The 14,531-nt window shown below is 40.9% G+C and overlaps 1 protein-coding gene across 2 annotated transcripts in view; it reads left to right on the top strand.

Annotated features, from left to right (window-relative positions):
• Positions 1-14,531, top strand: part of SYT9 (synaptotagmin 9) — a 387,121-nt gene that overhangs the window by 63,322 nt on the left and 309,268 nt on the right. For both annotated transcript variants that reach the window (XM_061380522.1, XM_061380521.1), the window contains one exon: positions 1,796-1,958. In XM_061380522.1, the coding sequence (XP_061236506.1) occupies positions 1,844-1,958 (115 nt within the window). In that variant the 5' untranslated portion in view covers positions 1,796-1,843. The remainder of the gene's footprint in view (positions 1-1,795; positions 1,959-14,531) is intronic.

Here is a 14,531-nt window from a genome sequence, read left to right as displayed (position 1 = left end):
ATCTCTGCTTTTTAATATGCTGTCTAGGTTTGTCATAGCTTTTCTTCCAAAGAGCAAGTGTCTTTTAATTTCATGGCCGTAGTCACCATCTGCAGTGATTTTGGAGCTCTTTTGCTATTTCGATAATCCAGTGGATGTTGGCAATTTGGTCTGTTTCCTCTGCCTTTTCTAAATCCCACTTGAACATTTGGAAGTTAGTGGTTCACGTACTATTGATGCTTGGCTTGGAGAATTTTGAGCATTGCTTTGTTAGCGTGTGAGATGAGTGCAATTGTGCCATAGTTTAAACATTCTTTTCATGTTCGTTCTTTGGGATTGAAATGAAAACTGACCTTTTCCAGTCCTGTGGCCACTGTTGAGTTTTCCAAATTTGCTGGCATGTTGAGTGCACCACTTTAACATCATCTTTTAAGATTTGAAAAATCCTACTCTAATCCTCATACTATAATCTGTGTATAGGAGGCTTGCAGTTCCTCCATGTGGCCACATGTGAGTGGGGCGCCATCCTTGTACTATAATCTGTGTGTGGCAGGGCCCTTCCCAGTTCTGCTCGTCTCTGACAGGCAGTTGAGTCTTGCATATTTGGAGGGGGTAATCTTTGTTGAGATAGTCTGTGCTAAAAACCAGTTGTCATTTAATAATCCACAGGGGCCAGAACCCTGTGGTGACATTCAAAAATGTCACAACCAGAGCCCCAACAAAATTGCCCTCTGGCCATTCTGTCTGAACCTCTCCATTCTCCATCTGTAAAACAGGCAGCCCTGTAATAATAGAAGGATGACGTCATCTCAGCATAGGAGCACAGTGTGGGAGGAACAGGCTCAGAACTCAGCTTGTGCCATGGAAGCTGTGCTTCATCCTCTTCGCAGGTGTGCCCCAGTGGTCCTTCCCTCCCCTTGACTCTACTTTCTCTGTGTGTCAGCTTCCCCTTTTCCTTGTCAACCCTCTCTCCTGAAGTCATTCAGTACCATTTCCACACCCTTCCTCTTCCCTCAGGGGACTCCCTGCATACTTCAGGATGCAGAGTTTCATTCTGTGCATTTTGCAAACTCCAGTAGTGTCTGAAGTTCCTCTAGTGTGCTCAGTGCAGTTACTTTCTGCTCAATTCTATGCTGAGCTGGGAGGGTGATGTGGGGTGAGGTTTAACTTTAATTTCCTAAAGAGAAAACTAGATTTTCTTTTCTACTATTTAACTTAACATGCAGACAAATCAAGGTCAGTGCTATTTGTGTTAAGGGCATTACAGTTGATGGTACTCTGAGAGAGAAATAATTTGTGTCAGCATGACTTGGGTCTTGTCCGTCTTGAAATGATAAACGTCACTATTATTGTGTTAAGGAGCATTTGGCAGTCTTGGGGCCTGGCCTGCTTTACAGAAGGAACCACAATCCCCTTAAAGGCCCTTTCCTTGCTATGCAGAGTGGATACTGCCTGTTCCAGTTAATCTGAGCATCAGTTCATCTCCCCTCAAAATGGCATCCTCCCCACCTGCCACCAAGATAAATTGTGTTCCAGAGGATTGTCAGTCTCTGTATTTGCTTTGGCTCATTTACTGCTTGAATTTTTGTACACTTTTTAGGGGGAAAATATAAGTTTAATTTTGCTTGTATAAGTAGATAACTTACAAGGTAGATAATTTGGCTTTATGTAGTCTTCTGTTTCTACTGATGGAAATGGCAGTTGCAAAAATTTTCCTAATTGTGAGCAAAACATTTGGATGGTTATTTAAAAAACCAGTAGATTTACCTTACCCTGGAAATAAGTTTAAAAGGACATTTTTTCTCTCTTTATGTAGCTAAGCAAAAGCTATGGTCCTGTCTTCATGGTGTGCTGAGCTCAGAGGATGATGTGGAATGATATACGTGAAGAGATTCATGGACAAGAAAACTCCTGGAGTCCAAACTTAAGGCCAAGGGCTGGAAATGAAGCAAATGGCACCAGACAGGAGCTCTCCCTGGGTAAGTCTGGGCTGCAGCTGAGAGTGCAGCATATGCGCCTTGAGTGGGTTGGGGGTTCTACTTGCATCTGTGGTGAAGTTGGTTAATGCAGCAGGTGCAGCCACCCCAGCAGCCTGTGAAACTTTGGCAGAAAAGACTAAACACGTGATTTTGAGCTGCTCAAGTTATCAGCTTAGGATCCAAGATGAAGTGCTGTGGATGTGAAGAAGCTTAATAGAGATTGTTGCTGCAACTGTAGACAAGCATCCCTCTGGTTTTATGAAACAAGTGCTAGAGTATATGAGGCAGTGGTGGAAGAGTAGACATTGTGAGATGATTGTGTTTTCCTGCATGTTTGTGGAAGCAAGATGGATCCCTTCAAACTGAGCGATCCCCTGGTGTTCTTGGACATTTGGGCATGGCGGGGGGTTCAGTAGGGGAGAGACCAGATTTCTTAAAGCTCTCAAGCCAGAAATCTTGGATTTCTTCTTTCCCTTGCCCTACTTCCAGTCTGTCAATAAGTCCTAGTGGTTCTACCTGTAAAATCAAAATGAATTCATCAGCATCTCTTTACTTCTGCTTCTATGATGCTAGATAAACTGCTGGCATTGCCTTCTTGGTTACTAAGCTCCTGACTGCTGTTTTAGCTCTCTTCCCTGAAACAGTATTATTATTATTATTCACTGTCTATACAGAGTTAACTTCTAAAAATAAAGATCAACATTGTCATTTGCCTACTAAAATGCACCAGTGACTTAACATCCTGCTGGTTATAAACTCAAATCTCCTTACATTTGCCTATAAGAACCTAAAGATCTGACCCCCTCTCCAGTCCCTTCTCTTACCATTCTTCTCCTTGCCCTCTGCACTGGAGCCACATGACATTTTGTTTCAGGAATGGGAAAGTTCATTTCCACCTCAGGGCCTGGGCACCAGCTGTTTCCTTTGCCTACATTGAGCTTCTCCCAGCTCCTAAGTGTCTATGTCCAGCAACAGAGAGCCTTTCTTGGACACCCAACTTAAAGTAGCCCCATTTCCATCATTCTGATATTTTCACATTAGCATTTGCAACCACCTAATAGTTGCCAGCAAAGGTCCGTCTAGTCAAGGCTATGGTTTTTCCTGTGGTCATGTATGGATGTGAGAGTTGGACTGTGAAGAAGGCTGAGCGCCAAAGAATTGATGCTTTTGAACTGTGGTGTTGGAGAAGACTCTTGAGAGTCCCTTGGACTGCAAGGAGATCCAACCAGTCCATTCTGAAGGAGATCAGCCCTGAGATTTCTTTGGAAGGAATGATGCTAAAGCTGAAACTCCAGTATTTTGGCCACCTCACACGAAGAGTTGACTCATTGGAAAAGACTCTGATGCTGGAAGGGATTGGGGGCAGGAGGAGAAGGGGACGACAGAGGATGAGATGGCTGGATGGCATCACTGACTCGATGGACGTGAGTCTGAGTGAACTCCGTGAGTTGGTGATGGACAGGGAGGCCTGGCGTGCTGTGATTCATGGGGTTGCAAAGAGTCGGACATGACTGAGCGACTGATCTGATCTGATCTGAATAGTTTATTATTTTTACCTTCCTATCTATCATCTCTCTAATCTAAGCTAGCTACTAGTTTATGGTATAATTTATGGGGTAGATGAATTAATATTTGAATAGCGGCTAGCTGTGAACTAATTCACTAAGCATTTCTGCAAGTGTTAGACTGTAATACACAGGAGTAAGGATTTTGAATCGATCCTCAGATCCTGAAACAGTGCTCAGTACATAGTAGTCATTCAGTAAATATTTGTTGAATAAATGAAACAGCCGAAGTGAGTAATCGAAAAAAGTAGAGGATAGACTCATCTTTATTTTCTGAGCATATGAAATGCATCTTACCTGTCACACATATTTAAAATGTTTTAGTGTTTCCCAGAAAACACTAGTTTCCTGGGAGACTAGTGTTTCCCAGGTAATGTGCAAGTGCTCTTCTAGTGCCTCTTTTAATACTTACAGCAGCCATCTGAGTTACATACTATATTATTTCCATTTTATAGATGGGGAAACTGAGGCTTAAAGAGATTAAGTGAAAGAGAAGTTGCTCAGTAGTGTCTGACTCTTTGCAACCCCATGGACTGTAGCCTACCAGGCTTCTCAGTCCATGGGATTTTCCAGGCAAGAATACTGGAGTGGGTTGCCATTTCCTTTTCCAGGGGATCTTCCTGACCCAGGGATTGAACCTGGTCTCCCGCATTGTAGCCAGACACTTTACCGTCTGAGCTACTGCTATTTTAAGTCAAAGAGCAGCATCTTTGATCACTTGATGTTATCTAGTAATCTGTGACTATGGTTTCATTCCAGTAAAGTGATTTTTAAAGTTATAATTTTTTAAATAAAAATTTATGTCTTATAGCAATAAAAATAATCATAATTATAGAATAATAAATGGTCAAAAGCATCTTTTCTTGCTTCTTTCCTATTCTGGGTTGAAGTACTACCTTTTGGCAGAAACAGTTATCAACAAATGACCAGATTATAAATATCAAATATGGGAACAGGACTCTGTCTGCTCCATTATATATTGTTTTTTCAGCTTTCAGGAAAGGACGAAATACAGTGAAATAATCTCAAGTTAAAGGGTATGATAAAGAGACCTAAAATAATTACTAATCCCTTCCTGTCCAGTAGGAAAAACACTTAAAAAAAAAATTCTGGGCCCCTTTTGGAGCCAGTTTGGAGGCTGTGGGCCCCTTTTGGAGCACCTAACTCCACAGGGTGCTGGGCTCCCAGGAGCAGCCTGCTTTGGAAGGCAGCCCCGCAGCCAGCTTTCAGTAGGCCTGGCATTTGTCTCCTTGTGTCCATCCCACTGGGTTCCATGAAAACAGATGGAGTTGATTCCTAATCGACCTGCTGTGCTTGGGTGTGATGCTTTCAGACATGAAATCTTGATTAACAGCAAATGTTAATTGAAGCAGTGAATTATTAAAGTGTTTTTCCATAAATGATAAATGCTGTTGGCTCTTTTTCCTCTTGTGATATTTTGAAACTTTCCAAAAAGTTGCTAGCTTTGTCCAGGGAAAATGGGAAGTGGTGGCTGCATTTGATGGCATTTGTAGTGACCTGTTTGTGCTCTGTGGCCAGGTTTCACTGGGGATGAACCACCTTTTCTCTTGGAATCACCTCAACCAAACAAGGAAATCATCTTTCCCTTAAACACAGGATTCTGTCCAAATGAGCTCATCCAGCCTCCTCACTTCGGTGCCCATCAGTTAGCTGATGACTCCCATTCTTTACCTTTTCCCCTGAGCCCCAGACTTACAAACAGCATTATTATTTGACAACTCCACCTGATCCCCCATGGGATCTCAAGGTCATATTCTTTCATTTAATTATCTAGCACCTATTATATGTCCCCAGGGCCACTTTGTTCTAAGCACTGGGAAAACATTAATGAGCAAAACAGATATAACTCCTTGTGGCACTTACATTCTAGTGGGGAGGGGAGGAGATAAATAAACTAAAGCAACAAAAGGGGCTCAGGGAGTGCTGAGCACTGGAGGTGGTGATGGCAGAGTAGAAGTTTTTACAAAGTGCTCAGGGAATGTCCTGTTAGACGGTATTTGAACAGAGACTTAGAGCTAAGATTTAAACATAAAAAATGAAACTATATTATATTCCAAATTGTCTTTGCTTAGAAATTTCCCCTTTGTCCTGCATTCACAATCCCCAGGAATGTTGCATATAATCACTAGAGTCACATCCATGGGGTCCTCCTCCCCACTTCTGTGTTTTTAGGAGAAATCATCCTCTCATCTGTCCTGAATTCTTGCTAGCCCTAAGCAGGAGCTTACAGAGGCATCAGGTAGAGTCTTATGCCTCTTGTCCACCTTTCACTGGCTCCTCCCATGAGAGAAAGAAGAATGGATCTAACAGACCAAATGGAAAGAGGCTGTCATCTATTCATCCAGTTTCTCTAGTGCTCCCTGGTTACATTTCTCAAACTTTAATGTTCTTAGGAGTGAGGCAGAGAATCTTACTCAAATACAGACTCTGATCCAACAAGTCTTTGTCATAGGTCTGAGGTTCTGTGTTTCTGTTAAACTCTCAGGTAATGCTGATGCTGCTGGTCTGTGGGCCATACTAGAAGGGGCCACCAGAGTCTACAGGGTGCGAGAAGGCTTTAGTCCTTCTTGCTATGTACTTTTTCAACAGCTCCAACTCTCCTCGTGTGTAGGATCCAATATATTGGCTTTGAGAGCAAGTATTAGGAAGCCCATTTTCACTCTAAATTCAAGCCATATACTCCAATCCACATTTATCAGATTAAAGCCTTTTGCTTGATTTCTGTTTGACCCCTGTCTATTATTCTGTTCAGAAGTCAGGAGAGCGAGAGAAAGATTTTGTTTGTTGTTATAATTTACATTTTATGTGTGAGGAAATAAAATCTTAATAAAGTTGAACAACTGATTTAAAGCCAAACAGGGAGGAAGTGCAGGCTAGGGTTTGAAGCCTGTCACTTTGATCCTAGCATTTACCCGCTTACTGCTGTTTTATACTGCCTCTATGAAGCTGCCCTGCCTAGGGGATCTGGTCCCTCTCTACCATGTGATTCCTGTCTCTACCCTCTGCTTTGTGCACCTCCCCACTAGTCACAGTTTCTTTACCCCTTTTTGCTCTTTGCCTCTCTTCTTACCTATCAATATGCAGATCAAGGTCTAACGCCTTTATGAAGCGTTTCTTTTGATGCTTCAGCAGGAAATAATCCCTTCGTATTTGTTGGTTTACTGTGCACAGAAGTCCATCGTTTCCTTTGCAATGGTTATTTCATTTATTTGTTACATGACAGTTTCCTCCACTGTTTTGAAAGATCAGAGTAGTGCTTGATTCCTCTTTTCTTCCCAGCACCCTGCTCAGAGCTTACACTTATTAAAAGCTAAATATATATTGAATGAATGTTTAATGCTTGAACTTAGTGGCCAAATGCTTCTGTGCTCAGCCTTCCTATTTCAGTCTCCTCCTCTTTATTTCCTTGCATTTTGTTTGAAGTGTCTGTTTGCTTCTGTATGAGCAAAAATGAGCACAAATAGGGAGGGCAGTGGCAATGCCTTATTATGTTAGAGACCTGCTCATTGTTTGGTAAGGACCTTGCAAAACTTGTGGTAAAATAAAAGCTTGATAATAAAATATTTTTGTATCCTAAGAAGAGCAGAATACAACCTTTAACTCACAGTTAAAAGAACCAGCTCTTCCATTAACAAGTATATTACCTTGGGCTAGTTACCTAAATTATATGAACTTTACTGTCCTCATCTGTAAGATGGTGGTATTGACAGCTGTATCACAGAGTTATTGAGGGATTAGATGAAACAGCGTCTTAAAGAATAGGAGGGGCTCAAAAACTGTCAATCCCCCAGCTTCCTCTTGTCTGTTCTTGCCACCAACATGAGGGTTAGTCCCTCATCAGATTTGTTTCTCTCTACTTCCTGTCTCTCCCTCTTTTGTCCATTTTATATTTGCTGCCATGGTCCTCTCCCTAAATCCAGTTTTTATCCTGACCCTTTTGCTCCAAGATTCAATCACCAACAAGATAAAAATCCAAGCAGTCTTATTCCAAGGGGCCCCCTTCCTGTGCCCCGGGACCAGCTCCTATTTCAGGCAAAGTAGAACCACATACAGTTCTACTTTTTCATCCCTAGGCCATTTCTCCTGAGGTTCCATCTGCTAATTATGCCCAACTGTTACTTAGAATCCAAATCTTATCCTGAAAACACAGTGCTGGTCTTAATTTCCCAGTTACAAGATAGAATGTATGCTTGCTTTTCTGACATGTGTAGCCCAATTAAGATAATTAGTTTTGCATTTCCTTGTTGGAATAGTGCTTTTCCTATTGTTTGAAAAGGCCCATTTAATCTTGCCTCACCATTTTTCCTCTTCTACCAGATGTTAAAATCTTCAGGAACAGGGACTATCTTGAATTTCATGTATCTTGGTATTTCAGTCACTGCCTAACATGCAACCTCATGTTTATCCAACCCTATGTGGAACAGTTTACTCTGTGCCAGGCATTCAGTACATGAAAATAAATACCAAGACAAGGCATATGAAGATTTCTCACCATAATTATGGAAACAGACAATAAATAGGTGGAATACCATGGATGTAGCAGAATGAAGTGTCCATGGATTCTTTGTAACTCCTTTCTTTAAAATGGTGAGGTGTTTTCCCTGTCCCTTGAATCTGGGTGTTCTTATGATCTACTTTTCCAAAAGAATGTAGCAGAGCTGACACTGTGTGAGTTTTCACAGCATATGCTCTTAGGAGACTGGAATAATGAGAACAAGTCAAGGCCAGATTTGTTAAGGATGAGAGGCCATGTGAAGAGATGGAGGCCCAGCCTTTCTGGCCATCTCTCCATGAATGAATCCAGGCAACCATGTGGAGCAGAGATGAGCTGTCCCAACTGAGAATCGCAGTTGCTGCTCACTGAATCATGAGAAATAAATGATTGTTATTTTAAGTAGCTGAGGTTTAGGTTTTTTTTTTTTTTTTAATGCGTCAGAAACTAACTGATACAGTGGAATAAGTACTACTATTGTCTTATTCAGTTGCTAAGTCGTGTCCAACTCTTTGTGATCCCATGGACTGAAGCATGCCAGGCTTGTCCTTAACTAACTTGTCCTAACTAAGGACAAGCATGCCATGCTTGTCCTTAACTATCTCCCAGAGTTTGCTCAAACTCACGTCCATTGAGTCAATGATGCCATCCAACCATTTCATCCTCTGTCATTGCCTTCTTTTGCCCTCAATCTTTCCCAGCATCAGGGTCATTTCCAATGAATCAGCTCTTTGCATGATGTGGCCAAAGTATTGGAGCTTCAGCATCAGGTCTTCAATGAATATTCAGGGTTGATTTCCTGTAGGATTTACTGGTTTGACCTCCTTGCTGTCCAAGGGACTCTCAAGAGTCTTTTGCAACACCATGGTTTGAAAGCATCAGTTCTTCAGCACTCAGCCTTCTTTATGGTTCAACTTGCACATCTGTACATGACTACTGGAAAAACCATAGCTTTGACTATACAGACCTTTATTGGCAAAATGATGTCTCTGCTTTTTAATATGCTGTCTAAGTTTGTCGTAGCTTTGCTTCCAAGGAGCAAGCGTCTTTTACTTTTGTGACTGTAGTCACTGTCCACAGTGATTTTGGACCCAAGAAAATAAAGTCTGTCACTGTTTTTGAGCATAATCTTGCTAGCATGTGAAATGAGTACAATTGTGTGATAGTCTGAACATCCTTTGACATTGCCTTTCTTTGGGATTGGAATGAAAACTGATCTTTTCCAGTCCTGTGACCACTGCTAAGTTTTCCAAATTTGCTGGCATATTGAGTGCAGCATTTTAACAGCATCGTCGTTTAGAATTTGAAATAACTCAGCTGAAATTCCATTCACCTCCACTAGCTTTGTTCATATTAATGGTTCCTAATGCCCACTTGACTTCATACTCCAGGATGTCTGGCTCTAGGTGAGTAACCACATAGATCGATGTAATATACCCAGCCTATTAGGGGCAGAGTCCAGACAGGAAAAATCTTCTAGAAGTGATGTTTTACCTTAATATTTCATATGCAAAAGTTTTCAGAATTAATAGTTACAGGGAGACCATATAGTAGGTTTTTAACGAAATTATATTGCTTTAATTATCTAATTTATTTACCTATCTTAAATAAAAAAGGATCATGATTGTGTCATTTTCTCACATTTAACAAAGAGGTAAGTTATCAGAACATTGTATGGGGAAAAATTTTTAACACAATTTACCATGGACAGAGGAACCTGGTGGACTACAGTCTGTGGAGTCACAAAGCGTCAATACAACTGCACAACTAAGCAGAACACAGCACACCTTTATGAAACAGCTAACACTCTGACATATAGTGTGCTTAGGACAAAAACAAGATAAAAATTCAAAACATACATAGTAAATGGAACAGGCAGTGGAATTAGCTGGTGGGAAAAGGAAAGAATATTAAAGAACTAGATTTCAAGAGAGCTTCATGGAAAAGGAAGAATAAGGAATAAGTTGTAAAGAATAGGGAATGCCTAAAACTCAGATAAAATCAGGTTCCATTCAGAATAGAACTAAGAGGAGAGAGTGTTTCATAAGGAAAAATGGTAAGAGCAAAACATGGAGGCAAGTAATGGCCCATCTGCAGAATAAGTGAACACTTGGAAGTAATAAGAATAATGGGTAGGGGTTGGTTTTGGAAAGATATATGGCCCTTATGGCAGTGGGTCTTGAATACTAGAATAAGGTAGTATTTTGTATTATTTTGTATAAGGTAGTATTATTGTATTTTGTGGAAATGGGAGCCGTTGAATATTTTTAGTAAGACCACAACATTATCAGGGTTCTGTGAAAAACCCATCCTATGTGAAACTGTTGTACCTAGTGGCAACACTAAGGTTTTTTTCCTGAAAACCAGAGGCAATTCTCCTAATGTCCAGTTTGCCTTTTTTACCTCCAAACTTTTGTGATCAAGTTTAAGAAAATACTAGGAAAATGTTTAGATATGGAGTTTGGGCATATTCCAATCTAGAAAGTGGTTAATAAGCATACACTTCTCATTTGAGAAGCACCTGACTTAGGCATGATAGATCTAAATTCCTATTGCTCTCCTGGTCCATACTCCAGCTTTTCGGGTTCAACTACTTGCTTCTCAGTATAGGCCAAGTGTGTCAATTCAGTGATACGCCCAGCAGTGCCCCATATTCTTTATTGACCATGGTAGCAAAATAGGAGATAGTAAAGAAAGGCAATGCCAAAGAATGCTCAAACTACCACACAATTGCACTCATCTCACATGCTAGTAAAGTAATGCTCAAAATTCTCCAAGCCAGGCTTCAGCAGTACATGAACCATGAACTTCCTGATGTTCAAGCTGGTTTTAGAAAAGGCAGAGGAACCAGAGATCCAATTGCCAACATCCACTGGATCATGGAAAAAGCAAGAGAGTTCCAGAAAAACATCTATTTCTGCTTTATTGACTATGCCAAAGCCTTTGACTGTGTGGATCACAATAAACTGTGGAAAATTCTGAAAGAGATGGGAATACCAGACCACCTGACCTGCCTCTTGAGAAACCTATATGCAGGTCAGAGCAACAGTTAGAACTGGACATGGAACAACAGACTGATTCCAAATAGGAAAAGGAGTCATGTCAAGGCTGTATACTGTCACCCTGCTTATTTAACTTATATGCAGAGTACATCATGAGAAACGCTGGGCTGGAAGAAGCACAAGCTGGAATCAAGATTGCCGCGAGAAATATCAATAACCTCAGATATGCAGATGACATCACCTTATGGCAGAAAGTGAAGAGGAACGAAAGAGCCTCTTGATAAAAGTGAAAGAGAGTGAAAAAGTTGATTTAAAGCTCAACATTCAGAAAATGAAGATCATGGCATCTGGTCCCATCACTTCATGGGAAATAGGTGAGGAAACAGTGTCAGACTTTATTTTTGGGGCTCCAAAATCACTGCAGATGGTGACTGCAGCCATGAAATTAAAAGACGCTTACTTCTTGGAAGGAAAGTTATGACCAACCTAGATAGCATACTCAAAAGCAGAGACATAACTTTGCCAACTAAGGTCCGTCTAGTCAAGGCTATGGTTTTTCCTGTGGTCATGTATGGATGTGAGAGTTGGGACTGTGAAGACAGCTGAGCACCGAAGAATTGATGCTTTTGAACTGTGGTGTTGGAGAAGTCTCTTGAGAGTCCCTTGGACTGCAAGGAGATCCAACCAGTCCATTCTAAAAGAGATCAGTCCTGGGTGTTCTTTAGAAGGAATGATGCTAAAGCTGAAACTCCAGTACTTTGGCAACCTCATGCGAAGAGTTGACTCATTGTAAAAGACTCTGATGCTGGGAGGGACTGGAGGCAGGAGGAGAAGGGGACGACAGAGGATGAGATGGCTGGATGGCATCACCGACTCGATGGACATGAGTTTGGGTGAACTCCGGGAGCTGGTGATGGACAGGGAGGCCTAGCGTGCTGCAATTCATGGGGTCGCAAAGAGTCGGACACGACTGAGCGACTGAACTGAACTGAACTGAAAGAATTATTCTTTATTACCCAAATATAATACTTTTTCTTGGCTAATGATCTAGGATTTTAAAAACAAGTAAGATGTTTTTGCTCTCCCTTATGAGTTATTAAAGAAAGCAGATACTTCAAAAAAAAAGTAAGAAAAAAAAGCAGATACTTAAAAATACAGCCTTCAAGGTGCTCTGATAGGTGATATGAATGGAATTAGCTTCAGTTTTTTTCTTTCTGGTGATCCTTGCTGTTTGCAAAGGTTGGAACGCCAAAAGCTTATTTTCCTAGACGTACTTTCAGAAAGCTAGGGTTCTGTGTAAATTAGGTTCACCAAGTTGATGCATTGGAAGGGCAAATTCCTGCCCCTTTGTTTTTTTTCAGTTGGCAAGCACTGTCCTGGGGCACTGTGGTTATTCTGCTGCACCATGCAAAGGCCCATTTGCCAGTTTTGTGATGGGCAAGAGGCAGTTTCAGTTGAAATACTGGAAACTTTATATCTTTGATTTCCTGATCCCTGGATCACTGGTATGGTGTGTGCTCTTGTACTCGGTTCTGTGGTGCTCTGAGAATCAATTTTAAGAGAGTAGCCTGAAACCCTTGAAACAGTGTACAAGTCTAATTTCCTGTATTAAATCTGCTACTTAAAGTACTTAGTGTGGTCTCTGTTTTGTGCACTGAACATTTACAGATGGTATAAAAGATGTATAAACAAAGCAATTGAGAATCCAGCCAAGTGCATGACTAATTCCGCTTGGGAGATTTAGAGAACTTTCCATGGAGGGAGTGACAATATTATGTATCTTGAAGGATGACTAGTAATTATTATTCAGTAGGCAGCTACGTGTGGAAAGGGCAGTCTAAGCATTGAACAAAACTTGTGTAGAAGCACAAAGTTGTCAAAGATAATAGTGTTCAGGGAATGATAAGTAGACTACTGGAATATCTACTGCCATGTTAAGTCCATCTTTTAGTATATTCTTTTAATGATACAGTTATACCTCAGTTAATGTTTGCCATAGACTGCCAGTTTTACAGTGCTTTTCATGTTGCAAATATGTATATTGGTATATGTATCGCTCATGTCTAGTCAACCAGTATATAGAGAGGGTCAGGGAACAGTTTAATAAAGTGATTAGGATGTGGGCTTGGCAATCAGACTGCCTTGATGTTGTTGACTCTTTCCATTTTCTTCTCTGTAAAAATAAACCATAATAATACATTTCCACTATAGAATCGTTTTGAGGATTAGAATTAACACATGTAAAATATCCAGAACATAGTAAATATGCAGTATACCCTCAATAAATGTTAGTATGGTAATTCATTTTTCTTAGAATTTCACTGTCTCGGCTGGTGAGTGCTGCATGTGCCAGCTTGTACTCTTTGCAGTTGAAATGACCTTCATAGATCTGTTTGTTTGCTGCCCCATGGTATTTCGTTATACTGTTATTAACTTGTTTTTGAGAACTATTTTGACATTTTCTGGCTATTAAAAGGTATTCCAAGAGAGTACTCATAGTGCCTAAAAATTGCCAAGAAAGATTTTCATCCTGGATGTGAAAATGCAAAGTTTATGATGGTTCAGGGCATTTGATGTAGTAGGTAAGGCAACAGAAGATAAATATCAGTAGAAATTGGCGGAAGTCCTTTGACATTTTAAAGGGTATTGTAAAGATGACAACAGAACAACAGTTGTTTGACGGAACCTGAAAGGAACTATGGAAGTGGTTCAGAGATTCTGCTAAAACAACTCTGAGACTTTTTAATATTCTCACTTCCAAGAAAATATTTCCTACACTAAAAAAGCTATACTATATTTTCTGTATAAATCTATGCTATCTATTGTATTGTCTTCTTTCATCCTTGTCAGCTCTTCCACACTTCCTGAGACCTTTGGGACTTGACTTATTACCATTGATACCATAGACATTCCTGCCAACACTCAGAAAAACTTCAGCTGACAAGCTTCGGCTCTCTCCAGTTTCAGCTATATGGCAGTTCAGTAAAACTACAACATAGGCCCCAGTTGTCTAGCAATTTTGACCTTCTCTTTACGTTAGGAGGGCTTTCTTGATAACTCAGTTGGTAAAGACTCCGCCTGCAGTGCAGGAGACCCCATTTCGATTTCTGGGTCAGGAGGATCCCCTGGAGAAGGGAAAGGCTACCCACTCCAGTTTTCTGGCCTAGAGAATTCCATGTACCGTATAGTCCATGGAATCACAAAGAGGCGGACACGACTGAAAGTCACGAGTGACTTTCACTTACATTAGGAACTTCTACATTCAGTTCAGTTCAGTTCAGTTCAGTTGCTCAGTCGTGTCCAACTCTTTGTGACCTCATGGACTGCAGCACTCCAGGCCTCCCTGTCCATCACCAAGTCCCAGAGTTTACTCAAACTCATATCCATTGAGTCGGTGATGCCATCCACCCATCTCATCCTCTGTCGTCCCCTTCTCCTCCCGCCTTCAATCCTGTGGCCACTTCTGAGTTTTCCAAATTTGCTGGCATATTGA

Source organism: Bos javanicus, chromosome 15 (genome assembly GCF_032452875.1).
Source record: "Bos javanicus breed banteng chromosome 15, ARS-OSU_banteng_1.0, whole genome shotgun sequence".
In the NCBI taxonomy this organism is placed as follows: Eukaryota; Metazoa; Chordata; class Mammalia; order Artiodactyla; family Bovidae; genus Bos; species Bos javanicus.
Note: the sequence above shows the minus strand (reverse complement) of the source record. Positions and strands in the feature narration are given on the sequence as shown.